The sequence below is a fragment of the Hyla sarda genome, chromosome 4, assembly GCF_029499605.1.
Source record: "Hyla sarda isolate aHylSar1 chromosome 4, aHylSar1.hap1, whole genome shotgun sequence".
In the NCBI taxonomy this organism is placed as follows: Eukaryota; Metazoa; Chordata; class Amphibia; order Anura; family Hylidae; genus Hyla; species Hyla sarda.
In genome coordinates this window covers 356083439-356110532 of record NC_079192.1, presented here as the reverse complement: position 1 = coordinate 356110532, position 27094 = coordinate 356083439, and the positions used below count along the sequence as shown (strand labels likewise).

Sequence of the window (27094 nt, the reverse complement as noted above, 5' to 3'; positions counted from 1 at the left end):
AGGGAAACCTGTGTGCATCAGATATGCATTTTGGCCACCTGGTTGACTCAATACTTTTTTTTTTTTTCGTCGTCACTACAGGGTGGACATTTGGAATTCTTCTGTCATGTCATGTCAGGCTGTAATTCCAACCTAAGTTTGTCAATGATTTTTCTCTTAGGTGATGCGGTCATGGCAAAAGGGAAAGCTGGTAATTCTGTTTCCCCTAGCCATAACAGCAACAACAGATGTAATGTCAGAACATTTGGGGAGATATATCAAAACGTGTGTAGACGAAAATCTGACAAGTTTCTCATAGCAGCCAATCAGATTGCTTCTTTTATTTTTAAAAAAGGCTTCTGAAAAATAAAAGAAGCAATCTCATTGATTGCTAAGGACAACTGCTTCTTTTCTTATGCACAGGTTTTGATAAATCTTTCCTATTGCAGCCTTGTGTTTATAATGCAGATTATAAACTAGCATGATTAGAAGCTAAGAAATGCAATGTTGGTTATCTTTATGAACATTATTGATATAAGTAAACAGTGAAATCATGTACAAGTGCTGACAGAATTTACTCAAAGTGGTCTATAGTTAAAATGTATGTTTCTGATCTCTTTAGGATGTCATGCAACAAGCAACAAATGCTATCCTCCGGGGAGGCACAATATTGGCTCCAACAGTGTCTGCAAAAACCATTGCTGAACAATTGGCAGAAAAGATCAACGCCAAACTCAACTATGTCCCAGTTGAGAAACTGGAAGAGGATAAGCAAGAGGCAGGTCCCAATGAGTCCTTTAAAAGATATGAGGAGGAGCTGGAAATCAATGACTTCCCTCAGGTAAGCTCAAAAAATATGGGAACGCAGGGCATACTTGTATCCCTGTATCTTTAAATCTCTTGGGAACGCAGGGCATACTTGGTGACCCCGCATCATATCCGGTCGGTCCCAGCGGCTAACGGTAGCCAGGACCCGGGGATAATACCTGACATAACAGATCGCCGTTAACACTGATCAATGCAATGCTATGGCATAGCATTGATCATTGCCTGCAATCAATGTACTGCATGTTATAGTTCCATATGGGGCTATAACATTGCAAAAAAAAATTTTAAATAGTTACTAAATGTGATTTAACCCCTTCCCTAATAAAAGTTTGAATCACCTCTTTTTCCATTAAAAAAAACTATATAAATAAAAATAAATTTAAACATATGTGGTATCTGCGCATGGGTAAATGTCCGAACTATAAAAATATATCGTTAATTAAACCACACGTTCAATGGCGTACATGTAAAAAAAATCCAAGGTCCAAAATAACATATTTTTGGTCACTTTTTATACCATAAAAAAAGAATAAAAAGCGATCAAAAAGATCCCCATACATCCCCATATGCAGGAAAAAAAAGTAATAGGAGTCAGAAGAGGAAATTTTTAAACATTAAAATTTTCGTGCATGTAGTTATAATTTTTTCCAGAGGTAAAACAAAATCAAACTTAAAGTGGGGATCAAAAGTTTGGGCACCCCAGGTAAAAATTTGTATTAATGTGCATAAAGAAGGCAAGGAAAGATGGAAAAATCTCCCAAAGGCATCAAATTACAGATTAGACATTCTTATAATATGTCAACAAAAGTTAGATTTTATTTCCATCATTTACACTTTGAAAATAACTGAAAACAAAAAAATAGTGTCTGCAAAAGTTTGGGCACCCAGCAGAGTTAATATCTTGTACTGCTCTCTTTGGCAAGTATCATAGCTTGTAAACTCTTTTTGTAGCCAGCCAAGAGTCTTTCAATTCTTGTTTGAGGTATCTTTGCCCATTCTTCTTTACAAAAGTCTTCCAGTGCTTTGAGATTTCTGTGCTGTCTGTCATGCACTGCTCTTTTAAGGTCTATCCATAGATTTCCAATTATGTTGAGGTCAGGAGATTGTGAAGGCCATGGCAAAACCTTCAGTTTACGCCCCTTGATGTAATCCCCTGTGGATTTCAAGGTGTGTTTGGGATCATTATCCATTATGTAGAAGCCATCCTCTCTTTAACTTCAGCTTTTTCACAGATGGCATCAAGTTAGCATCCACAATTTGCTGAAATTTTATTGAATCCATTTTTCCTTCTACTCGTGAGATGTTCCCTGTGCCACTGGCTGCAATACAACCCCAAAGCATGATTGATCCACCCCCATGCTTAACAGTTGGACAGAGGATCTTTTCATTAAATTCTGTTCCCCTTCTTCTCCAAACGTACCTTTGCTCATTCGGGACAAAAAGTTCAATTTTAACATAATCGGTCCATAGAACTTTTTTCCAAAATGCATCAGGCTTGTCTATATGTTCATTTGCAAAGTTCAAAGGCTGATTTTTGTGGGGAGGACATAGAAGAGGTTTTCTTCTGATGACTCTTCCATGAAGACCAAATTTGTACAAGTATCTCTTTATAGTGGAATAGTGTACCTCAACTCCAGTGACTGCCAGATCTTTCTGGAGGGATTGTGCAGTCAAACATGGGTTTTGAATAGTTTTTCTCACAATCCTGTGAGCTGTTCTTTCTGATATTTTTCTTGGTCTTCCAGAACTTGCTTTAACTTCCACTGTTCCTGATGACTGCCATTTCTTAATTACATTCTGAACAGAGGATATTGACATCTAAAAACTTTTGCTATCTTCTTATAGCCTTCTCCAGCTTTGTGAGCATCAACTATTTTGAGTTTCAGATTTCTAGACAACTGCTTAGAAGAACCCATGGTGCTGATTGTTGGGGCAAGGTCAGATGAGTCTGGGCATTTAAAACCTTTGACATCACCTGGTCTTCCCAGATGATTGAGAACAATCCATGACACTAGCAGGTCTCAGCTTTTCAAAGGGGGCAGTGCATGCTATAAATTCTGCAGGGTGCCCAAACTTTTGCAGACGCCATTTTTTTTTTTCTGTTATTTTGAAAGTGTAAATGATGGAAATAAAATCTAACTTTTGTTGACATATAAGAATGTCTAATCTGTAATTTGATGCCTTTCGGAGATTTTTTTCATCTTTCCTTGGCTTCTTTATGCACATTAATACAATTTTTTACCTGGGGTGCCCAAACTTTTGATCCCCACTGTATATAACAAGGTTATCATTTTAATCTTAAGGACCTGCAGAATAAAGATAAGGTGTCATTTTTACTGAAAAATGCACTGCGTAGAAAAGGAAGCCCCCAAAATTTACAAAATAGTGTTTCCTTCCATTTTGTCACACAATAATTATAATTTTTTTGTTTCGCCATAGAATTTTGGGTAAAATGACTGTCATTCCAAGGTAGAATTGTTGGCCCCAAAAAAAAGCAATCATATGGATCTGTAGGTGCAAAATTGAAAGTGTTATGATTTTTAAAAGGTGAGGAGGAAAAACAAGTGCAAAAACTGAAAACCCCTGAGTCCCCAAGGGGTTGATATTACATACGCCATTCACCATACTAAATCATAGACACTATGGGGGACATTTATCATTAGGGGTCTATTGTAGACACAGATTTACCCCTTTACACCTACTTGTCTAATTTACACTCTTGCTCAAAATTTTAAAAAGTTGTGCACATCCTTTGATAAATTAAATAGATATGCCCCTTGGCTCTACCATGCACTCCTTCTCTACCTCACACTTCACAGCTGCACTTCACAGAGCTGTGGCATTTTCCCGCGATACACTGCTTACATATCTAGTGCTGGAGCAGCAGTGTGTGTCGAACAAAACACTGCACAATAGTAAAATCCTAGATCTTTATAAAGTTCACAATGTCTGGGTTTAAAAAAATATGTAATTTTGCTAAACAATCTGTCCCCTTACCTCTATATTAGTGTTCACCAACGAGAGTGCCTCCAAGTGTTGCAAAACTTGACATGCAGGGAGTTGCAATTTTGCAAAAGCTGGAGGCACCCTGGTTGGTAAACACAGTGTATATATACCAGAGCTGAGTGTGTGATTATGTACTTGTAGCAGAAATCAGTATGTGACATGTGTATGGAGCAGAGCTGAATGTGTGATTATGTGTAAGCATGACCACTCACACACTCAACTGTGCTACATACACCTGATCACACACTCAGCTTTGCTGCATACACATGATCACCCATATACATAGACCTAACAGCCGTACCTCCATCTCCCTCCCTGCACATACAGTGGTATCCTTAGGGCTCGTTCACACGGCCCTCTGCATCCGTTAATACAGTAAATTCCTGTTCTGCAATCCGTTTGATAATTTTTAAATAAGTTGCAAACAGCTGTAAAATAATCCCATTGATGTCAATGGGATTTTTTTTACAATCCTTTATCCCCCGTTTGCTTTTTTTCTCCCGTTAAAAAAAAAAACTGTGCATGCAGTATTTTTTCTCCTGTCAAAAATAATGAAACAGAAAAGGATATTATAAGTTTAACATTGAAGTCTATGGCAGATGGATGAACCTTTAATGTCATCCGTTTGCACCCGGTTTATAATATCAGTTTCTGAATTATTACTTCTGAGCAAGTTTAGAAGTGGTGATATCAGCAGACTCCTGCAATCCATGGTAAGAGTAGTTCCCAGGCATTCTCTGGAGTCTGCAGGCAGCTGGGGAGGCTATATTAGTGTTTGTACTACTACCCCCATCATGGAACAGAGTCTGTTCCATGTTGGGGGAAGTCATTCAGTGGATAAGACCCTTATCTGAGACCCGATGCAATCTGCAGTTATAAGGAGGGGAGCGGGCGGCATGCTGCACTCCCCTGTGATGTATATACTGTAAACTTTCATTTTGAAATCCCCCTGCCGGGAGCCCTAAATGGCTGGAACCAAGGATACATTTAGGGCTCCTGGCGGGGTTTTAAGACTACTACTTTAACCCCCAAATGTATGCCCCCCATCCCTATTTATAATTCATTGGTCCCAGTGTGTTTATAATTAATTGGCCCCAGTTTGCTTATCCCCCCTCCCCCCCCCCCCCCCCCCATGTCCCGCATGTAGGCCTCATTCATTAATTCATTAATTTATCACCGCCACCCGACATGTCCCCGCGGCTGCACTGCTGCTAGTGCAATCAGCGCACCGCCAGTGCTCTGATTGTGCTAGGAGCGGGGACATGTCGGGCGGCAGTGAATGAATGAAGCCTGCATGCGGGACATGTCTGCTTCATTCATTCACCGCCGCGGGTCCCCAACATGTCCCGCTGCTGCCCTGCTCCAAGAAGATGAGGAGTAGACAGCGGGAGGGGAAATAAGGACACTGGGGGGAATAAGGATAAGCACACTGGGGCCAATTAATTATTATAAACACACTGGGGCCAATGAATTATTATAAACACACTGGGGCCAATGAATTATTATAAACACACTGGGGCCAGTGAATTATTATAAACACACTGGGGCCAATGAATTATTATAAATATGCATAGGAACATACATTTGGGGTTCAAAGGAGTCTGTTCCATGATGAGTAGTAGTAGTCTGGCTGCAGGAGTCTGCAGGCTTCTGGACCGCTTGGGGCAGAAGCAGTTAATGCTTTCTGACACACTTGGTACTTGTGCTCCTTGATGTTCTATATTTGCGTTTAAAAATGTCGGCAGTGCGCAATGTTTGACAGCAGAAACAAACTTTGCGCAGGTAATTAATGTCTACTTGATTCTTTGCTCCACAGTGCACAGACGCAATGAGTGACACTGTGTAAAATTATCCGTCAAAAAATAAACATTGATAAATGTTTGGGCATTTATGAACATGGCGATACCGAATGTTAGGTATCTAAACAAATATATATGGGGATTTTTATTGGGGAAGGGGCTTATTCACATTTTAACCTGTTGGGGACTGAGGGCGTACATATACGCCTTTGTGTTTCGGGGCTTAAGGACGGAGGGCTTGTACGCCCTCGGCATTTCTGATCACCACTAGGTGCAACGGATGGTGGTGGCGGCGGGGACAATCGTTGGTGGCAGCGGGGTCGGCGATTTGCGACTATCATCGGCAGGACGGGTCTGGCAGCGACGGCAATCGCGTGAATCTGGCAGCGCTTGGGTGGGTCACAGTTTGTAACAGTTTGTAACTATACAGTGATCCTAGACAGCTGTTAGTGGTCTGAGCATGCTGGGATTTGTAGTTTTGCAAGATCTGGAGGGCCACGGTTTGGAGATCACTGTGCAGTGGTCTCTAAACTGTAGCCCTCCAAAGGGCATGCTGGGAGCTGTAGTTGTGTGCCTCTAGCTGTTGCATAACTACAACTCCCAGTATGCCCATTGGCTGTCAGTGCATGCTGGGAGTTGTAGTTTTACAACAGCTGGAGGTTTGCGCTGTTACCCCTCCACACAACCCCATAAAAATTAAAAGCGTCTCGTACGGCACAGTTTCCTAAACGGAGCCTACAGCTGTTGCAAAACGACAACTCCCAGCATTGCCGGACAGGCATGCTGGGAGTTTTGCAACAGCTGGAGGCTTCCTGTTTGGGAAACACTGCTGTATGAAATTCTTTTGTGGCGGATGCAAAAGCCATGCTTGCATCGAGCACCACCCATGTGCAAACCCATAATTTAGCCCTCAAATGCACATGGCACTCTCGCCTTGAAATAAGAGAGGGCTCAGGAAGGAAACAGTTTAGTGCCACATATTTCCGTACTCTGGATAAATTGTGTCATGAATTTTGGGGGGGCTTTTTCTCTTTTGGGGGCTACATCAGCATGTTAGTGTAAAAGAAATAAGAGAGAAAATTTTTACACTTGCATGCTCATGTTGCCCCATACTTCTCATTTTCACAAGAGATAAAAGGAGAAAAAGACCCCCCAAATTTTTTACGCTATTTCACCTGTGGGGTGGTGCGGTAATTCCCCGTGTACCCCATCAGGCCCTTCATCCATCTGGGAGATTCACATTAATACCAAGAAAAAACACACAGCTCATTCTACTCCATTGTAGCAGCTCCAGCTCCCACTTGACTACTGCCCATGCCTTTTTATTTATGTCCATGGTAGTATGTCAACCAATGAGATGATGGTACAATGACATGATGTGTTTCAATTTACAATACAGCAGAGTAAGCATTTTAGTGAAAAAAAAATCAAATTGTTCATTTTTACGCCCCACTTAAACGAAAGTTCGTCAATCACCTGCCGGGTGTAAAGGCTCATTTCACCCCTTATTAGGAGTGTAGTTTCCAAAATAGTGTGCCACGTTTTTTTCTTTTTTTTTTCTTCTGTCCTGGCTAAACACAACATGCCCTCAAAAAACCATTTCAACAAAATTTGCTCTCCAAAAGCCCATTATCCCTCCTTCCCTTCTAAGCCCTGTAGTGCGGGATAAAATTGTGCACAGAAAAGAAAAACTATTTTACATAATACATACAAAACATACAAACCAGAATTAAATGGTTAAATGGGTACTCTCAGTAAAAAAAAAAAAATGTATTAAGTAGATTATGTAAAAAAAAAAGTATACATATATATTTTATTTAAAAGAAATTGTGTTGTGTGTTTTTTTTTACATTTGTAAACCTGGCCACTAGGTGTCACCCTATATGGCTCAGGATTACTTCTCCCCCCCCCCCCCAGCGTGGTCCAGAACGCGCGTCATTGAGGAGAGGGAGATTCAGGCGGGCGGGCAGAATTTAAATATCCCCGCCCCCTGCATCTCCGCGGGCTGCAGGAGAGGGTAGATGGGCGGAAGCGAGCCCCGGCCAGGCTTCAGATGACGTCGCGCCTGCCAGGGCCGCCCACTTCCTGCCCTCACCAGAGAGCTCAACTCTGAGCTCCTGCAGATCTGCTATTAAAGGTATTTTTATGGTGATTTGTAGAAATATAAAGAAAGGGATAGATGTACAGGGTGGGCCATTTATAAGGATACACCTTAATAAAATGGGAATGGTTGGTGATATTAACTTTCTGTTTGTGGCACATTAGTATATGTGAGGGGGGGAAACTTTTCAAGGTGGGTGGTGACCATGGCGGCCATTTTGAAGTCGGCCATTTTGAATCCAACTTTTGTTTTTTTTAATAGGAAGAGGGTCATGTGACACATCAAACTTATTGGGAATTTCACAAGAAAAACAATGATGTGCTTGGTTTTAACGTAACGTTATTCTTTCATAAGTTATTTACAAGTTTCTGACCACTTGTAAAATGTGTTCAATGTGCTGCCCATTGTGTTGGATTGTCAATGCAATCCTCTTCTCCCACTCTTCACACACTGATAGCAACACTGCAGGAGAAATGCTAGCACAGGCTTCCAGTATGGAAAATGCAAAAACAGAAAAACCCTGCGTCCTTAACCCCTTAAGGACTCAGGGTTTTTCAGTTTTTGCACTTTCGTTTTTTCCTCCTTACCTTTCATAACCCTTTCAATTTTCCACCTAAAAATCCATATTATGGCTTATTTTTTGCGTCACCAATTCTACTTTGCAGTGACATTAGTCATTTTACCCAAAAATTCACGGCGAAACGGGAAATAAAATCATTGTGCGACAAAATCGAAGAAAAAACGCCATTTTGTAACTTTTGGGGGCTTCCGTTTCTACGCAGTGCATATTTCGGTAAAAATTACACCTTATCATTATTCTGTAGGTCCATACGGTTATACGGATACCCTACTTATATAGGTTTGATTTTGTAATACTTCTGGAAAAAATCATAACTACATGCAGGAAAATGTATACATTTAAAAATGTCATCTTCTGACCCCTATAACTTTTTCCACGTACAGGGCGGTATGAGGACTCATTTTTTGCGACGTGATCTGAAGTTTTTATCGGTATGATTTTTGTTTTGATCGCACTTTTTGATCACTTTATATTCATTTTTTAATGGTATAAAAAGTGACCAAAAATATGCTTTTTTGGACTTTGGAACTTCTTTGCGTGTACGCCATTGACCGTGCGGTTTAATTAATGATATATTTTTATAGTTCGGACATTTACGCACGCGGCAATACCACATGTTTATTTATTTTTTATGGGAAAAGGAGGGTGATTTAAACTTATTAGGGAAGGGGTTAAATTACCTTTATTAACACTTTTTTTTTTTTTTTGCAGTGTTATAGGTCCCATAGGGACCTATAACACTGCACACACTGATCTCTTGCACAGATCACTGGCGTGTATTAACACGCCTGTGACCAGTGTTATCGGCGCTTGACTGCTCCTGCCTGGATCTCAGGCACGGAGCAGTCATTCGTCGATCGGACACCGAGGAGGCAGGTAAGGGCCCTCCCGGTGTCCTGTAAGCTGTTCGGGACGCCGCGATTTCACCGCGGCGGTCCCGAACAGCCCGACTGAGCAGCCGGGTCACTTTCACTTTAGAAGCGGCGGTCAGCTTTGACCGCCGCTTCTAAAGGGTTAATACCGCACATCGCCGCGATCGGCGATGTGTGGTATTAGCCGCGGGTCCCGGCCATTGAGGGCCGGGACCGACGCGATATGATGCGGGATCGCCGCGCGATCCTGCTTCATATCGCGGGAGCCGGCACAGGACGTAAATATACGTCCTGCGTGGTTAAGGGGTTAAATTGAATAGGACCCAAAACTGACCCCTGTGGTACCCCACTAGTAACAGTCATCCAATGAGAATAAGTTACATTAATAGCCACCCTCGGTTTCCTATCACTGAGCCAGTTACTTACCCACTTGCACACATTTCCCCCCAGCCCAAGCATTCTCATTTTATGTACCAATCTTTTATGTGACACCGAATCAAATGCTTTGGAAAAATCAAATAATATGACATCCAGCAATTCCCCCCTGGTCCAGCTGGAGCTCACCTTCTCATAAAACCTCGTCAGGTTAGTTTGACAGTACCAATCCCTCATAAAACCATGCTGATATGGAGTCATACACTTATTGTATGACACTCCAAAATAGCATCGCTTAGAAAACCCTCAAACAATTTACATACAACGTAGGTTAAACTAGCAGGCCTATAATTCACTGGGTCCCTTTTTGACCCCTTTATAAATATGTGCAATACATTACCTATGTGCCAGTCCTGGGGAACCTTCCCTGTCACTATAGAGTCCTTGATTATTAAAAATAGGGGGCTGTCTATTACTTTACTTAAATCCCTTAGAACATGGTGGTGAATGCCATCTGGACCTGATAATTTGTCTATTTTGAATTTTTGTAGGCGGCACTGTACTTCTTCCTGGGTTAGACAGTTGACCTGTACTGGGGAGTTTATCCTGTATTTCACCTGGAATTTTATTTTCCTCTATAATTTCTTTCCTCTATAATTTCTTTAATTATTAAAGGGCCAAAACTTTCATTTTTAATCTTTTTGCTATTTATATAGTTAAAGAATTAAAGTAAAAGATATTTTGAGGTTAGTCTTACTCCCCTTGGCAATGAGTCTCTGTCTCCACTTTTGCGGCTTTTATCAGTTTTTTTTTACATATTCTACATTTTTCTCTATAGCTTTTTAATGCTTCTTCACTTCCGTCCTGTTTTAGTAGCTTAAATGCTTATTTTTTCTCATATATTGCCCTATTTACATTTTTATTCATCCACATTGGTTTTCTCCTACTCCTGACCCTTTTATTCACATAAGGTATGTACCTCATTCAGAGAGAATTTAGAATATTTTAAGAAGTCTCCCATTTTTATTGTCAGTATTCTTGTTTTTGAGGACATTGGGGGAGATTTATCAAAACCTGTCCAGAGAAAAAGTTGCCCAAATCAACCAATCAGATCGCTTCTTTTATTTTGCAGAGGCTATGTTAAAAATGAAAGAAGCAAGCTGATTGGTTGCTATGGGCAACTGGGAACCTTTTCCTCTGGACGTGTTTTGATAAATCTCTCCCAAAATCCCAATTTATATTGTTAAGTGCCTCTCTGAGTTAATCAAATTTTACCTTCCTAAAGTTCATTGTTTTTGTGGACCCTCGAGAGGTTCCCTTATTTAAGAGCAAGTTATAATTTATTATATTATGATAGCCATTTCCTAGGTGTCCTTCTACCTGCACATTAGATACTCTCTCAGGTCAGTTGGTTAAAATTAATTCTAGTAGGGTTCCCCCTCTGGTTGGGCCCTGCACCATTTGGAACTGATAATTGTCTTTAGCTATAGTATAAATAAACTCAGCACTCATTTGCAATTAAGTATGTGTAGGTTTATTCTGCAAATTTAGCAAACAAACAGATTTACATGCCGGGGGTCACATAACTAGTTAGCATGGAGGTGTCTCATTCGTTATCGGAATTAACCAGACAAATTGCTCCACCAACTAAGAACGGCAATGTGACCCCCGGCATGTAAAAAAAAATCTGTTGGATTGCTAAATTTGCGGAATAAACCTACACATACTTAATTGCAAATGAGTGCCGAGTTTATTTCTACTACGAAATAACGATTGGGAACCTACTTTAGAACCAGAATTCAAAGAGAGTGCCATATATTATTCACATTGTCTTTAGCTATAGTCAGAAACCTGTTTCCTTTGAGATTCACGTGTCTCCCAGTTTATATCAGGATAGTTAACCCCTTAACGACAATGGACGTAAATGGGCGTCATGATGCAATGGGACTTAATGAACTATGACTTACATGACATCATGTACCTGACGTGAGCACCGGACTGGTGCTTGCATCATGCACGGCAGATCCCGGCTGCTGACAGCTGGTACCTGCTGTGCATGATGTACCATGACTGCTGGCTCTTCGCAGCCCCACCCAGCAACCTGTCAACCAGATCCGCAATATGCCGTACTCAAGTGCCAGGAAGACAACACACTATTCGGCGATCCCAGTCTTTGTGACAGATCGCCCTGTCTGTACCCCTAATAATAGAGTCGCACACTACTAGGACTTGTCTGACCTGCCCTGCACTCCTTACGGGAGAAGACACCCCTCTGGTGGTCAGAGACCGTTTCTTGCTGCAGTACTGCTAGCTCTGAAATGGCATCCCCCTCATCCTTTAATTTTAAATCTCCACCACTTTTATACTCACACCCACTTGTATGATTCACACACACAATTGCAAGCTCAGTCGCTTAGTGTATTTGGTTTTAAAGTTAAAGTAAGTCAGGTCTGTTGTAATCAATGTAATCGGCATTATGCTGTAGTATATGTCAATTATTTATCTGGTTTTCTATACATCCTAATTTTCAGGACTGAATAATTCAATTTACCATTTTTTCCCATTCTTTTAAGACTGCAAGATGGAAAGTAACTTCAAAAGAAGCGCTCCAACGAATCAGTGAATATTCTGAAGCAGCCATTACTATAAGGGGCACCTACTTCCCACCTGGCAAAGACCCCAAGGAAGGGGAAAGAAAAATTTATTTGGCAATTGAAAGTAAGTACTTTATTGTAAACCCTCAAAGCCCACTAAAGTATGTCTCAATATGTATTAAAAGTAAACTCCCCCCCCCCCCCCAACAAAAAAAACAAACTGAAAATTGGGTTTCAGTAAGGTTCAAACCACTTGGACTCCCATCAAACACGAGAATGGGTCCTATTTAACAAACATTTGAATGTGGCATCAGTTGGATGTGTATAATGCAATTGCATAAATTTTTTTTGGCCACACAAAGATAGCTGTGTGCAGCATCTCCATAGGAGGAATTTTAACAAAATCCAAAGTATACCCTATGCACAGGATAGGGGTTAACTAGCTGACTGGTGGTAGTTCCACCCTGAAATCCCATTATCCTTACTATGTAGCATAAATGACCCTCAAATAAATGACCAGTACTCTATTTATTCTGTTAAGGGGTTCCAAACATTCACAAGGGTTGGTCTTGGCAATGTTCAGAAACACTTTAGAAAATGAATGGAGTTTTGACCATGCAGGCACACCATCATGTCAGTTATTCAGAGGACATCCCATCGGTTGGACCTCCACCAATTAGCTAGTTATCCTTGATTCCATATAAACCTTTATTCTAAGATCTGTGCTTCATACTTGTCATATTTGCTTCTGGTGTTGTAATCGTACTTGGGTTCGTATCACAGCTTGAGAAGCAGTGCCCTAGATAGCATGAGATATGAACATTACCCGTCACATTTTGTGGTCTTAAGATACCAAGAATTTCTGTGAACAATTCTAATTTTTTTTTTTTAACTGTTTATTGAAGAGTAAATAAACATACAACCTAATCACAGACCATGATAACACATTACAAAATAAAATCTAGCTTAGTATGGTATACATAGGAGCATAATAGCAGCATAATACAGTCAGTGAATACAAAAGCAGCAGAAATATAACCAAAACCGTGAACCTAAAAAATGAGCACATGACAACTCCAGATTCACCGTAAGTAGGACGCTAGACTAAACTATGGGAAGAGGGAAGTGCCACACCACATGTCGGGTTAGGAAAAAGAGAAGGAGAAAGCCAGAAGAAAATATAAAAAGGGGAGCCAAGAGTGCCTGAGGACAACAAGGAAGTAAAGGCAGTAGGGGAGTAACAAGTTAAGGGAGATTTAAAATTTAACCTTGTCAGTGAGATTAAAGGGAGGGGCACATCCAGATCATGTGCTAGAAATTTCCGATCTAAAGGAATGGCACCTATAGCAGGCATTAGAAGACACTCTCCGCCAGAGCAGCTACCCTACCGTCAAGGGATCGTACATGACTGCGGCACCTGTAGGATCAACAACGTTAGTGATACCCAGGGGCGTACCTAGAGCATTTGGCACCCGGGGCGGACCCTTTGTTTGGCACCCCCCCCTTAATTACACCCCCTCCCCTCCCCCCAGGGGCGGACTGACAACACTCGGGGCCCCCGGACCAAAAAAAAAGGCAAGGGCCCCTGCTAGGCTCTGCAGCTTGTCAATCTTCTGCCATGCTCCTATTCCACCCAAATCCCACACACAATAAATTTAAATTTATATATCGTATTTATAGGCGTATAACACGCACTGGCGTATAACACGCACCCCCATTTTAACAGGGAAATTTAAGTATAAAAAATAAAATGTCAAATAAATGACTTGGACTAAATGCCACATCATCCCCCCAACTTCGTTTTCTTCTGCACCTGTTTGGTCCCGTCCCCTCCAGTGCCACATCATTCCTTCCCTTTTATCAGTCCCTGTGCCACATTTACCCCTCTCATCATCCCCCCCATGTCTCATCATCCCCCCCATGTCTCATCATTTCCCCCTGTCATAGACCACCACTAGCCATACAGACATTAAGCATTTAGTGCCTCCCCCACCATCATTTCCCCCTGTCTCATCATCCCCCACCCTGTCTCATCATGTCCCCCATCATTCCCCCCTCATCATCCCCCCACCCTGTCTCATAATGTCCCTCATCATCCCCCCACCCTGTCTCATCATGTCCCTCATCATCCCCCCGCTCTGTCTCATCATCCCCCTGCCCTGTCTCATCATGTCCCCCATTATTCCCCCCTCATCATCCCCCCACCCTGTCTCATCATGTCCCTCATCATCCCCCCACCCTGTCTCATCATGTCCCTCATCATCCCCCCGCCTGTCTCATCATCCCCCTGCCTGTCTCATCATCCCCCCGCCCTGTCTCATCATCCCCCCGCCCTGTCTCATCATCCCCCCGCCCTGTCTCATCATCCCCCCGCTCTGTCTCATCATCCCCCACCCTGTCTCATCATGTCCCCCATCATTCCCCCCTCATCATGTCCCCACCCTGTCTCATCATCCCCCCACCCTGTCTCATCATCCCCCCACCCTGTCTCATCATCCCCCCACCCTGTCTCATCATCCCCCCCCACCCTGTCTCATCATCCCCCCACCCTGTCTCATCATCCCCCCCACCCTGTCTCATCATCCCCCCACCCTGTCTCATCATGTCCCTCATCATCCCCCCCACCCTGTCTCATCATGTCCCTCATCATCCCCCCCCCCACCCTGTCTCATCATGTCCCCCCATCATTCCCCCCCTCATCATCCCCCCACCCTGTCTCATCATGTCCCCCCACCCTGTCTCATCATGTCCCCCATCATTCCCCCCTCATCATCCCCCCACCCTGTCTCATCATGTCCCTCATCATCCCCCCGCCCTGTCTCATCATCCCCCCGCCCTGTCTCATCATCCCCCCGCCCTGTCTCATCATCCCCCCGCCCTGTCTCATCATCCCCCCGCCCTGTCTCATCATCCCCCCGCCGTCTCATCATCCCCCCACCCTGTCTCATCATCCCCCCGCCCTGTCTCATCATCCCCCCACCCTGTCTCATCATCCCCCCGCTCTGTCTCATCTTCCCCCCACCCTGTCTCATCATGTCCCTCATCATTCCCCCACCCTGCCTCATCATCCCCCGCTCATCATCCCCCCCCCCCTCATAATTTCCCCGTCTCATCATCCCCCCATCATTCCCCCCCCCTCATCATTTCCCCGTCTCATCATCCCCCCATCATGTTCCTCCTATGGCATCCAGTGGTCTTCAACCTGCGGACCTCCAGATGTTGCAAAACTACAACTCCCAGCATGCCCGGACAGCCAACTGCTGTCCGGCCATGCTGGGAGTTGTAGTTTTGCAACATCTGGAGGTCCGCAGGTTGAAGACCACTCGTCCCCTTTCCTTACTTGTCTGCGCTTCGGCTGTCTTGCAGGGTCAGGGAAGTTACGTCAGATGAGTTACGTCCTCTCCCGGCTTCTCTGTGCGGCATCAGGGATGTCACTTTTTGGCGGCGAGTACAGGAAATGAAAAGTGACGTCAGTGATGCCGCACAGAGAAGCCGGCAGAGGACGTAACTCTTCTGCTTCACTGACCCCGCAAGACCCTCCACCTGACCTGCCGAAGCGCAGACAGGTAAGGAAAATAAACAAAACTATAAAAAGCAGGAAAAGGGGGAATGATGAGGGAGGGGGGAGGTTCTCCCGCACTATCTACAGGTACTGGTGGATAGTGCGGGAGACGCTGATTAAAAGGTAGCGCAGATCCGGACAAGGTAGGGCTCATTTTAATCAGCGTCTCCCGCACAATCCACCACACCAGTACCTGTGGATAGTGCGGGAGTAAACAAGTGACAGAGCGGGGAGGAGACGCCGCTGGTCACTGATTTAAAGTGGCCGTGGCCGTGCTGTTAATACTTAACAAGCAGACGCTACTGCGGCCGCTTTAAATCAGTGACCAGATGACTTATCGGCGTTTAACACGCAGGCAGACTTTTTGCCTTTAATTTAAGTTTTAAAAGTGCGTGTTATATGCCGATAAATACGGTATGTAAGAAACACTTTAAAGTAGGTAAATTTCAATGACCAATAATACTGGTATACAAGGAGTAAATATATACCACCACACTAACTGAATAATACCGCCATACTGTACTGAATAAAACCACTATACACAGACCAGTATACTATATAGAATCTGTATACAATATAAGTGATTATATACAGGACCATATGGGAGTAGATATCATCTGTACACAGGATGCATATACCATATAAGCGATTACAGTTACATTTTGGGACTCAAAATTACGTCTTTTCTGATCAGCGGCGTCCTCTTTCCTTTTCTTCTCCGTCCGCATAAGACCGCCATGTGGATCTCTTAACATCTGCAGGAAAAACATGTCAGACTCTGCATATATTCAGTGCCCTCCCCTCCTCTACACAATCTTTCCATCTATAGGCCCACAAACTGTAATAATGCCCTCCTTGGTGTCCTGCACAGTAAAAGGGCAAGTAGGTAGGTAGCCAGGTAACCCCCTCTTTCTCATAGGTATATGCAGAGTTACACCCCCCCCCTCTTTCCCATAGGTATATGCAGAGTTACACCCCCCTCTTTCCCATAGGTATATGCAGTGCTACGCTACACCCCCCCCCCCCCTCTTTCCCATAGGTATATTCAGAGCTACACCCCCCTCCCCTCTTCCCCATAGGTATAGGCAGTGCTACCCCCCCTCTTCCCCATAGGTATATGCAGAGCTACACCCCCCCCCTTTCCCCATAGGTATATACAGAGCACCCCCCCTCTCCCTCCCTTTCCCATAGGTATATACAGAGCACCTCTCCCTCCCTTTCCCATAGGGATATACAGAGCACCCCCCCTCTCCCTCCCTTTCCCATAGGTATATACAGAGCACTCCCTCCCTTTCCCATAGGTATATACAGAGCACCCCCCCTCCCTCCCTTTCCCATAGGTATATACAGAGCACCCCCCCCCCACTCCCTCCCTTTCCCATAGGTATATACAGAGCACCCCCCCTCTCCCTCCCTTTCCCATAGGTATATACAGAGCACCCCCCCACTCCTTCCTTTCCCCATAGGTATATACAAAGCACCCCCCCTTCCCCATAGGTATGGGCAGGGTTAATAAAACAAATAAAGGATGCTCACCTGATATCCCACGCAGCGATCTCCTCAGCTGCAGGGCCGCGTCTTCTCCCCTCCACAGTACAGGTGCCAGATGAGTGACGTCACCGGCGCCTGTACTGCGTGCTGCGTGGGGGGCGCAGGTCACGTCTCCTCTGTGTAAGCTGCAGATGCGGCTCACACAGAGGGGACACCTTCTCCTGCATGTGCATGTATCGCGCATACAGGAGAATGTAGCGCTGTCTGCTGGGGATCTGGGACGAGTGTCCCAGATCCTCAGTAGTTGCGGCGGCGGGTCAGTCCGCCCCTGGCACCCCCCTTGAGTGACACCCGGGGCGGGCCGCCCCCCCTTGGTATGCCACTGGTGATACCACACAGGAACTTCTAGGCGGCTTCAGGGTCAGATGACTTTGGGGCGTAGAGATTGCAGTAGAAGTCCTTGACGACCCCTGCAACCTCCTCCTTGCCCCTCTGCATGCGTCATTTCTCATCTCGCAATTCAGTCAGGGGCGTGTGCCCGGCTTGGAGCTTCCTGAAAAAGAAAGTTACATTTCTAACCCTTCTCCAGGTGCTCCACTTTGGAACAAAAGATGATTCGCTTGGACTCCTCCTCAAAGTGCCTTTTCAGGCCCTTCTTGGCCTCCTCCAGCTCCTTTCTGACATTCCAGCCGCATTGAAGATCTTTCAATGACTCTCTTCTTCTCACACACCTGTCGGCGACTAGCCTGAAAGAAACTGCGGAACTGGACTTTAGCATACTCCCATCAATCACATGTCCGATTAAAGAGACATTTCTCATTATGCCACAACAGATATGCATCCCTAAGTTCCTCCATGACCTCTTTCTGCTCCAACAGAGCACAATTCAACTTCCAGGAGTCCCTTGAAATAGAATGACCCTGTGGTCCGAGAAGAAGCAGGGAACATAGACCTGTCTTAGATTAGATCTGTCTAATTTATCTCGAAGTCTATCATAGATCGGAGCTAACCATTGGGGTGGCTCCACGTTTAGTTTATGGGGCAGTTCCTGATGGACCCGACAATGTCCTGCAAGGTTGCCTCTGTCCTCATCTCTATCAGCAGCTTGGAAGTCACGTCCAGTTTTGCTGCATGCATCCGCTTCTGTGGGACAGTTAAAATCCCCACCCTGCACTACTGCTCTAGTGGTGGCATGCTGAACCCGAAGGGCCTTGAATAATTCCAGACACGCACCCTTCTCAGGGAAGTTGTACACATTGATGAGCCTAATGGGCTCGTCTGCCCAGGAGCAGTCTGCAACCAGTAATTGGCCACAGACGAGCTCCTGGATGGTGTAAAGTGCAAAACTACCTCCCCTAATCAGGATGGCTACCCCTGCAGACTTGCAGTCACAACCCACCAGACAAGTAGGAGGGTCCATGGGACCACTGCCTAGCCAGATAAGACCTAGTAGAGAGCAAAGCACACTCCTGCAACATCACACAAATGAGACCTGACTCACTAGTCAGCTGATGACAGGGAACCTGTCTGCTTCAATGGGTGGAGTGCTTGGTGGGAGAGGGATCAATCTGCAACTATTGCAACAGCTGGAGGCACCCTGATTGAGAACCACTGGTCTTTTGATGAATGCAGCTCATTTATGTTTCAATGGGTGGGGTGGCTGATGTGTGGGAGGGAGGAAAATGGAATTGTGGGATTTGTAGTAAAAAAAAAAGTCAAACAGAAAATAGTAGTTCACAAAAAACTAACCACAGTGTTATGGTAATCTCATAACCTAGCCATTTAGCCCCAAGATAAGCGCAGATCCTTCATAAGCATGTCCATTACTGCCTGCCAGGTACGTACTAAAATCACCTTATGGTGGATAACCCCTTTAATGCTAAAGATGTTAATGTAAGCCATGGGGAATGAAAAAAAGGTTAGTGCAAATGATACACCAAAGTTACCACTCCTGTCGGGCAGATCCTTCTCCTTGGTGTCTGTGGGCTCTCTGTGCTCCCACAGACAAGCTTGCAGGAACTCATTGAACACAGGATTTAAGAGGAAGCACCGAAGGACGTTGGAGTCTGCCAGTAGCTCATCCATAAGCTGTTCCCGCATCTGCACCAGGGCCTGTTCCATCTCCTCTTCCACCACCAGGTGGCAGGGGCTGCTGTCCTATTACCCTCCTTCTTGTCTTTAGGGGCTTTACCCCTTTCCTTCATAGTCTCTCTGGGCTTCTGTGCCGCCGTGGTTGGCTTCCAGCTGCTTTTCAAGTAGGCGGGGCTATGCAAATTGTTCTTATGAGGGGGTGGGGCTATGCCGATCCAAGTGGTTCTTACATAAACGAAAAGAGCAAAGTCAGCTCTACACTTGATCTTAGCCAAAAGAGCCCAATACTCAACTGCAGGTCAGGGGCAGGATCACAGGTCTCAGCAGGACAGACAACTCCCATGATGGCGATCAGCAAGGGGGAGATCCTCGCTTGCATTGCGGCAAATCTGCGGCCTCGTCCTGTCTTGAAGAAAACAGCTCTGTTACAATCGACCACACAAAGCCTGGTCAGGTAAGCCATGAAGTAGCAAAACCTAGATCCTGCAGCCTTGTTTTGACCTCCACAATGGTAGCCCTCTTCCTCTGCAGGTCAGCAGAAAAATCAGAAAAGATGGAGACCTTTGCTTTGTTGTAAGTGATAAATTGTGCCCTGCGCACCCGATAGGGGATCAAGTCCTGATCATTACAATTTAGTATACGGGCCAACAGTGCTCTCTGTGAATAAGAGTCCTTGCAAAACAACCCCCTCTAGGTGCTCCACCATGAAGGCCACAGAGAAAGCAGCATCAGAGATCTCCTTGAGCCATTGCTCCACGAAAGTCCCTGGCGCAGAGCCCTCAGACCACTCAAGCAGACAAACGATATAGATGTTATTCCATCGCAGCCTATTTTCTAGGTCATCTGCTTTCAGTTTGCAGAGGTCCAGTTGAGATTCTAGGCTAGTGAGAGAGTCAGGTATAGGGGCCAGTGTGTCTTCCACAGCATAAATTCTCCCCTCAGCATGAGTGACCCCCTCTCTCAGGGCCTGCATATCCTGTCGCAGGAGACCCACATCAGTCTTCACCTCCTCTTTTTTTACCCATCAGGGTCGTCTTATAAGAGTACTACCCCAACCATGGCCGGCATCAGGTTAGGGAGGCATCCCCTGGGCTCTGGAGCAAGTCCGGGCAAACTTCTGAGCAAGGATAGGTATCGGAGACTCAGGCATGGGTACACAGTGGGGGCTACATGGTTAAATATTCATCCTGCCTCTAGTAGCTGGTATGAGTATAGGCATTGTAGAAAAGAGACATTCTCCCAAGTGACCATTAGATGGCAGCAGAAAAGTGCAGGAGAGCCAGTGGTTTGTTCCAGCAGAGCACAGGTGGCTTTCTTTTCAAACAGTCCCTTTATATTGTTCAGTGGGCACAGTGAGGCCAGAAATGTGCAAGCTATGTTCTGGGCCAGGGACAAGAAAGAACCCATGTGCTGAGGAGAATACTATCTCAAGAAAGGCCAGCACAGTCCAGGGTAAAATGGCAGGTCTGTCCATCCCCGTACCCGCAGTCCACTTACCGGCTCCCCTTGACTTGTCGCAGTGTGGCGAGGGTGCCTCAGGATAATGGTGCCCTCTCTGGAGCGATCCCACACGTGGAGTCCGCTGCAGCCGGCTCTGGGATGTCCGGTCACCCGGGACTCAGAGGGATGAAAGTGACACCCTGATGATCAGTGGAGCCTCAGGAGGTCACTGGGACCAAATAGGTAAGCCGATGACAGGTAGAAAGTGCTAAAAAGTCAGGCAAATACTCTCCTCATAGCGGAGCTTAGGCAATACATGTCTGGTCAGCTTGGCAGCTAGCTCCACCCCCGACAATACTATTTGATACAAACTTAGAGACAACACAGCCCACTCCTTAAGATGTCCTGCTCCCTAGCCACAAAGGTCTAGGGGAAATATTATTACTTCATAACATTTAGATGACTCTGGCAACGGAGTTATATACTATATAACAGCGTCATGTATAATAATTTAAAATCTTACCACAGCATCTGCAGCGGGAAATGTTAAATGTAATTTTATATAGTGTTTTAAGTCCAAGGTCTATAAAAAGGGTTTGAAATGCTTGTTACATGTCTTAATTTTAGGTGCCAATGAATTGGCTGTACAGAAAGCAAAGGCAGAAATTACCCGACTTATCAAGGAAGAACTTATCAGACTGGTAAGTACAAGTAGCATTCATTTAGAATAGTGTGTAATGTCAAACTTCAGTGATCATAAATATTACAGTAATAGTATTCATATAATGATGTAGTTTGTGATTTTATATCATAAGTTAAACTATACCAGCCTATTTTAAGAATCCATATGAAAACTCTTAATAGAATATCATAAATATCAGAATTTTTTTATTTTATTTTTAAAGACCCAGCTCCCTCTGGGAGCGCTGTTGCATTTATATATTTCAGCCATGCTTTGGTAAACTTGCTAAAGTAGAGAGGTTTTTGTTTTTAGTTTTTTCCCTTTTTTATTCTTTTTGGGAGGAAAAATGTAAAACACAAATATTAGTGAAGATATTTTAATTCTGAGGACCTTTGGTGATCCTGCAGTTGACCCTGCTACATCATACTGTATCTAAGCTAAATGTCAACAGTTGGAAAACTACTTTTTTTTAGCCAAAATTGGAAGGAAGTCCTTTCTTTCATATGTCCCATATATTATAAATCCACTCCTGCTTTTGGCTCTAAAAACTGCTCCAAAACTGCAGATATTTAGCTTTTAGTAGATTGGTGGTTTGTGTGTCTTTGCTCCATTTATAATGAACATAATTTTTAATCTTGCAGCAAAACTCCTACCAACCGACCAACAAAGGACGATACAAAGTGCTCTAAAGCTGGACATCTGGATAACCTGTCATCTCTTCTGGATTTTGTACCCTGCTCTTTACTTCTAGTGTTGTAAATTGTGCTATTTCTAATTTTTTATTTACTTCCTATTTTAATCATGGGGTAAAAACTTTAAAGATGAAATGTGAAACTTTAATGAGTCACCCAAAAAATAAAAACTTTTAATATATCATAGAGACATATCAAAAGTCTTTATCAATCAGCGTCCAAGTGCTTAGAACACTGCCTATGGTGAGAATGAACCAGGAAAAGTAAGCGCTTAGTGTGTTCTCTCCTGGCTCTCTCACATGGCTGAAATGGATGCATAAGATTGTGGGACCATCTCTGTTACACAGACAGAGCTGGGAAAGAAGCACATAGCCAATCCACCAATCGTTTGGAGTCTGAGCAGTCAGACCCTGACTGATAAAAAAAAAAATGTTTTTCTTTTTTTTGTGTGACATGTACACTTAGTTTTCTTTTGTGGGTTTTCTTGTTTAAAAAAAACAACATATATAGTTGTATAGGTTGAAACATCTTAAATTAAATTGTGTTTTAAAGCTCACTTTGAAAGAAGAGTAATAAATAGTTTTTCTCAATTTTTCCCAATATCCTCTTTTTTGTGTATATAAAATGTGTACAACAGGCTAGGTTGGATAGAGAACACATCATACAAACTTTTTAAGGTTTGTTTGTTTTTTACTCTGTGCCATGCAGTGTCTGCTGGAGTTATATGTCTGATATATACCACATGTATGGCTCTAGGGAATAGCTCAGCTGCCTACACTTTTTCGTACATTAACTCTTTAAGGACCAAGACCATTTTGCCAAGGACCCAGGGCGTTCCTATACGCCCATGGGAATTCCGGCCCCGCAGCTCACCAGGCAGGGACCGGACCGGGATGCCTGCTTAAATCATCCAGCAGGAACAACGTGCAAACCTCTGGGGGGGGGGGGGGGGGGGGGGAGATCTACGACCATTACGGGTCTCCGGTGACCCGGAAAATAAGGGGGTTCACCTGAAGGGATATCCACCTCCGACCAATAGCAGATCAGGGGCGGGGGAGTTAAAGTTCGGTCCCCCCGCTCTGCCCACCCACGGTAGTTTGGGCAGAATGGGGGAACTGTCCTGTGACCGGTCACTTACAGGTGGCGATGAGGTGCAGTTCCTTGGTGCGGCGATCCTGCTGACTACGGAAGCTGGTGAGTTGTTGCCTAGCAACTTCTGGAGGGCTACAGTTTGGAGACCACTATACAATGGTCTCTAAACTGTGGCCCTCTAGATCTGGCAAAACTACAACTCCCAGCATGCCCACACAGCAGTTTGCTTTCTGGGCATGCTGGGATTTGTAGTTTTGCAACATCTGGAGGGCCACAATTTGGAGAACACTGTGCGATGGTTTGCAAACCGTGGCCCTCTAAATCTTGCAAAACTACAACTCCCAGCATGCACGAACAGTAAACTGCTGTCTCTGCATGCTGCGAGTTGTAGTTGCGTGCCTCCAGCTGTTGCATAACTGCATCTCCCAGCATGCCCTTTGGCGATCAGTACATGCCAGGAATTGTAATTTTGCAACAGCTTGAGCCACGCTGGTTGGAAAATAATGAGTTAGGTAACAGAACCTAACTCAAGATTTTCCAACCAGTGTGCCTCCAGCTGTTGCAAAACTACAACTCCCAGCATGCACGGTCTGTCAGTGCATGCTGGGAGTTGTAGTTTTGCAACAGCTGGGGGTTTGCTTTATTAATGCTTAAAGTAAGAGTGGTCAGATGTGCAAAAAATGCTCTGGTCCTTAAGGTGCTGACCATTAATAACTCTGGGAGGCTTTTACTTATAAATTTGATTCAGAGATTGTTTTTCATGACATATTCTACTTTATCATAGTGATACATTTGTGTCGATACTTGCATCATTTCTTGGTGAAAAATTCCAAAATTTCATGAGATTTGTAAATTTCGCATTTTTCTAACTTTGAGGCTCTCTGCTTGTAAGGAAAATAGAAATGCCAAATTATATATTGATTCACATATACAATATGTCTACTTTGTTTGCATTATAAAGTTGACATGTCTTTTCTTTTGGAAGACATCAGAGGGCTTCAAAGTTAAGCAACAATTTTTTACAACATTTTCGAAATCAGAATTTTTCAGGGACCAGTTCAGGTTTGAAGTGGATTTGAGGGGTCTTCATATTAGAAATACCCAATAAATGACCCCATTATAAAAACTGCACCCCTCAAAGTATACAAAATGATACACAGAATATTTTACCCTTTAGGTGTTTCATAGGAATAGCAGCAAAGTGAAGGAGAAAATTCAAAGGGGGATATTTATCAAAGGATTTAGACTGGTTTTTCCTGTCTAAATTTGTCACACAGAAAGTCGCAGTCTAAATATGTGCGACTTTTTGCAACACTTGCTCTAGAGGATTTTTAGAACATGATGCATGCTAGTCTATTTTAGATGGAAATGCATTGGAAAATTTTGCTGAAATGGTTTTTGGGGGGCATGTCACATTTAGGAATCCCTTTTGGTGCCATAAGAGAAAAAAAAAAACATGGCATACTATTTTGGAAACTACACCCCTCAAGGCATGTAACAAAGGGGTACAGTGACCCTTAAAGGGGTTATCCAGGATAAGGTGATTTTAGTACGTACCTGGCAGACAGTAATGGACATGCTTAGGAAGGGCCTGTGCTTGTCTTGGGGCTAAATGGCTATGCTGTGAGATTACCATAACACTGTGGCTAGCTTTTTGTGAACTTTTATTTCCTGTTTTCAGTTTACTTGTTTGCCTACAAATCCCACGATTCAAATCCCTCGATTTTCCTCCTTCCCACACATCAGCTACCCCACCCATTGAAACATAAATGAGCTGCAGACCTGTGGTTTTTAATCAGGGTGCCTCCAGCTGTTGCATTACTTGCAGATTGCTCTCTCCACCCATTGGAGCAGACAGGCTCCCTGTCATCAGCTGACTAGTGAGTCAGGTCTCGACCGCATTGCAAGCTGGGAAAAATCAGAGACATTATTAATTTTGTATGCTGTTAAAAATAAATATTGGGGTGAAAATCACACAAGAATTGTGAGAAAACCGTCACACACAGGTAAAGACACTATATTATGAACTACACTAACTTTACAGCCCCTGTAGCATAGTCAAATAAAAAAAAAATCCTGGAATACCCCTTTAACACCCCACAGGTGTTTGTCGACTTTTCATTAAAGTCTGATGTGTAAATTATTTTTTTTTAATTTGTACTAAAATGCCTTTTTTTCCCCCCAAGTTCACCATTTTTACAGGAGGTTATAGGAGAAGATGCCCGCCAAAATTTGTAACTCCATTTCTTCTGAGTACGGAAATGCCCCATGTGTGGATGTAAAGTGCTGCGGGCAAATTACAATGCTCAGTAGAGAAGGAGTGCCATTGAGCTTTTGGAGAGAGAATTTGTTTGGAATGGAAGTCGGGGGCCATAAGTTTACAAAGCCCCCATGCTACCAGAACAGTGGCAAAACAGTGGACTCCCCCAAATGTGACCCTATTTGGGAAACTACACCCCTCACGGAATGTAATAAGCAATGAGCATTTGCACCCCATTGTCATTTGACAGACTTTTGGAACAGTCGGCTGTGCAGATTAAAAATTCAATTTTTTTATTTTCATGGGGGGGGGCGGAGCCTATCCGCGGACTGATATGGACGTCTGAGCCTGCAGCTCTCCCGTCTGACTAAGAGAAAGCACCTATAACTCCATCAATTTCTAGCCTGCGATGGTCAAGTACGGCAAACAAGCCACTGCTGACCCTGGTGACTCACCCAGGCCTGGAAGAGGACAAGCAGAAATGGCCAAATTCTTGAAAAAGAAGGGAGGCATCTCTCCCGCCAGGCAGCTCAAGATGGCACTGGACGCGGGCAGCCAGAGAGACTCCATGGAGGAGGCGGAACAAGACAACGACACAGAAGGCGCTTCTCCTGCAGTAGTGACCCAGCAATTCTTGAAGTCTTTCATGAAGAAAGCCCTCGCTTAGGCTGTGAAGCCAGTCCTCACAGAGTTGGCTGATATCAAATCGGAGGTGCTATCGATAGGCCACAGAACGGAGGCACTGGAGTCGGCTTGCTCCTCACTCACCTCGCACTCTACGGCCCTTGCAGACCGCATGGAGCAGCTAGAGACACACATCAACTCCGTTTACACTCTTATAGAAGACCAGGAGAATCGGAGCCGCAGGAAGAAAATAAGATTTAAAGGCATACCTGAGATCTGGGCTAATGACGTGCTCCGTAAAGTCGCGCATGAAATCTTTGTGACACTCCTGGGACCGGAGCGGGCAGGATGCGTTGTAATAGAGAGGATCCACAGAGCCCTGCGGCCGAAACCAAGACCTGCGGACCCGCCGAGGGACGTGATATGCGGCCTCCTGTCTTACGTGGACACTGCAGCGATCCTCTGTGCTGCCCGGGAACAATACCCAGTGAAGTATGAAGGTGAGGAGATCGCCCTGTACCAAGATATCGCTCCCTCAACCCTCGCAAAGCGGAGATTGCTGAAACCGCTCCTGGAGAAACTAAGGGAATGCGGCCTTCAATATGCGTGGCTCTTCCAGTTTGGTCTATCTATTAATCATAATGGCCTCATGGTGCGAACCCCGGCTGACCTACCAGAGATATGGACTGTCCTGGACCTTCCTCCTGTCTATGTTCCATCCTGGCTTCCGATCTCAGATCTGCGCCCTCTCCTGGGCCTGCCGCGGTCCGAAGAATGGAAGATGGTCTCCCGCACTAAAGCTGGGAAACTGAAGAAGACTCCGCAGAAAGAGACCCCTTCACCACGTTGATCCCTGTATGCGGACCTTAGATTTCCACCTACCCCACATGCCGAAGCAAACCTCATGATTCTCCGTTGGACGTGAATCGCGCAGCAGGTGCCACTCAGGTCTGCCCACCTTGCCCCTCCACCTGGAGAAAGACTGTTTGCTGTTTGCCTGTTTATTGAACTTGATCTACCCTTCTA

General features: G+C 44.4%; 1 protein-coding gene across 1 annotated transcript in view; it reads left to right on the top strand.

Moving 5' to 3' along the window:
- Positions 1-22683, top strand: part of DDX46 (DEAD-box helicase 46) — a gene marked incomplete in the record, with an annotated part of 414922 nt that extends 392239 nt beyond the window's left edge. The window contains 4 exon segments of the mRNA XM_056516636.1: positions 602-820; positions 12114-12258; positions 21346-21419; positions 22042-22683. Coding sequence (XP_056372611.1) covers positions 602-820; positions 12114-12258; positions 21346-21419; positions 22042-22089 — 486 coding nt within the window.
- Between the last annotated feature and the right edge of the window lie 4411 nt (positions 22684-27094).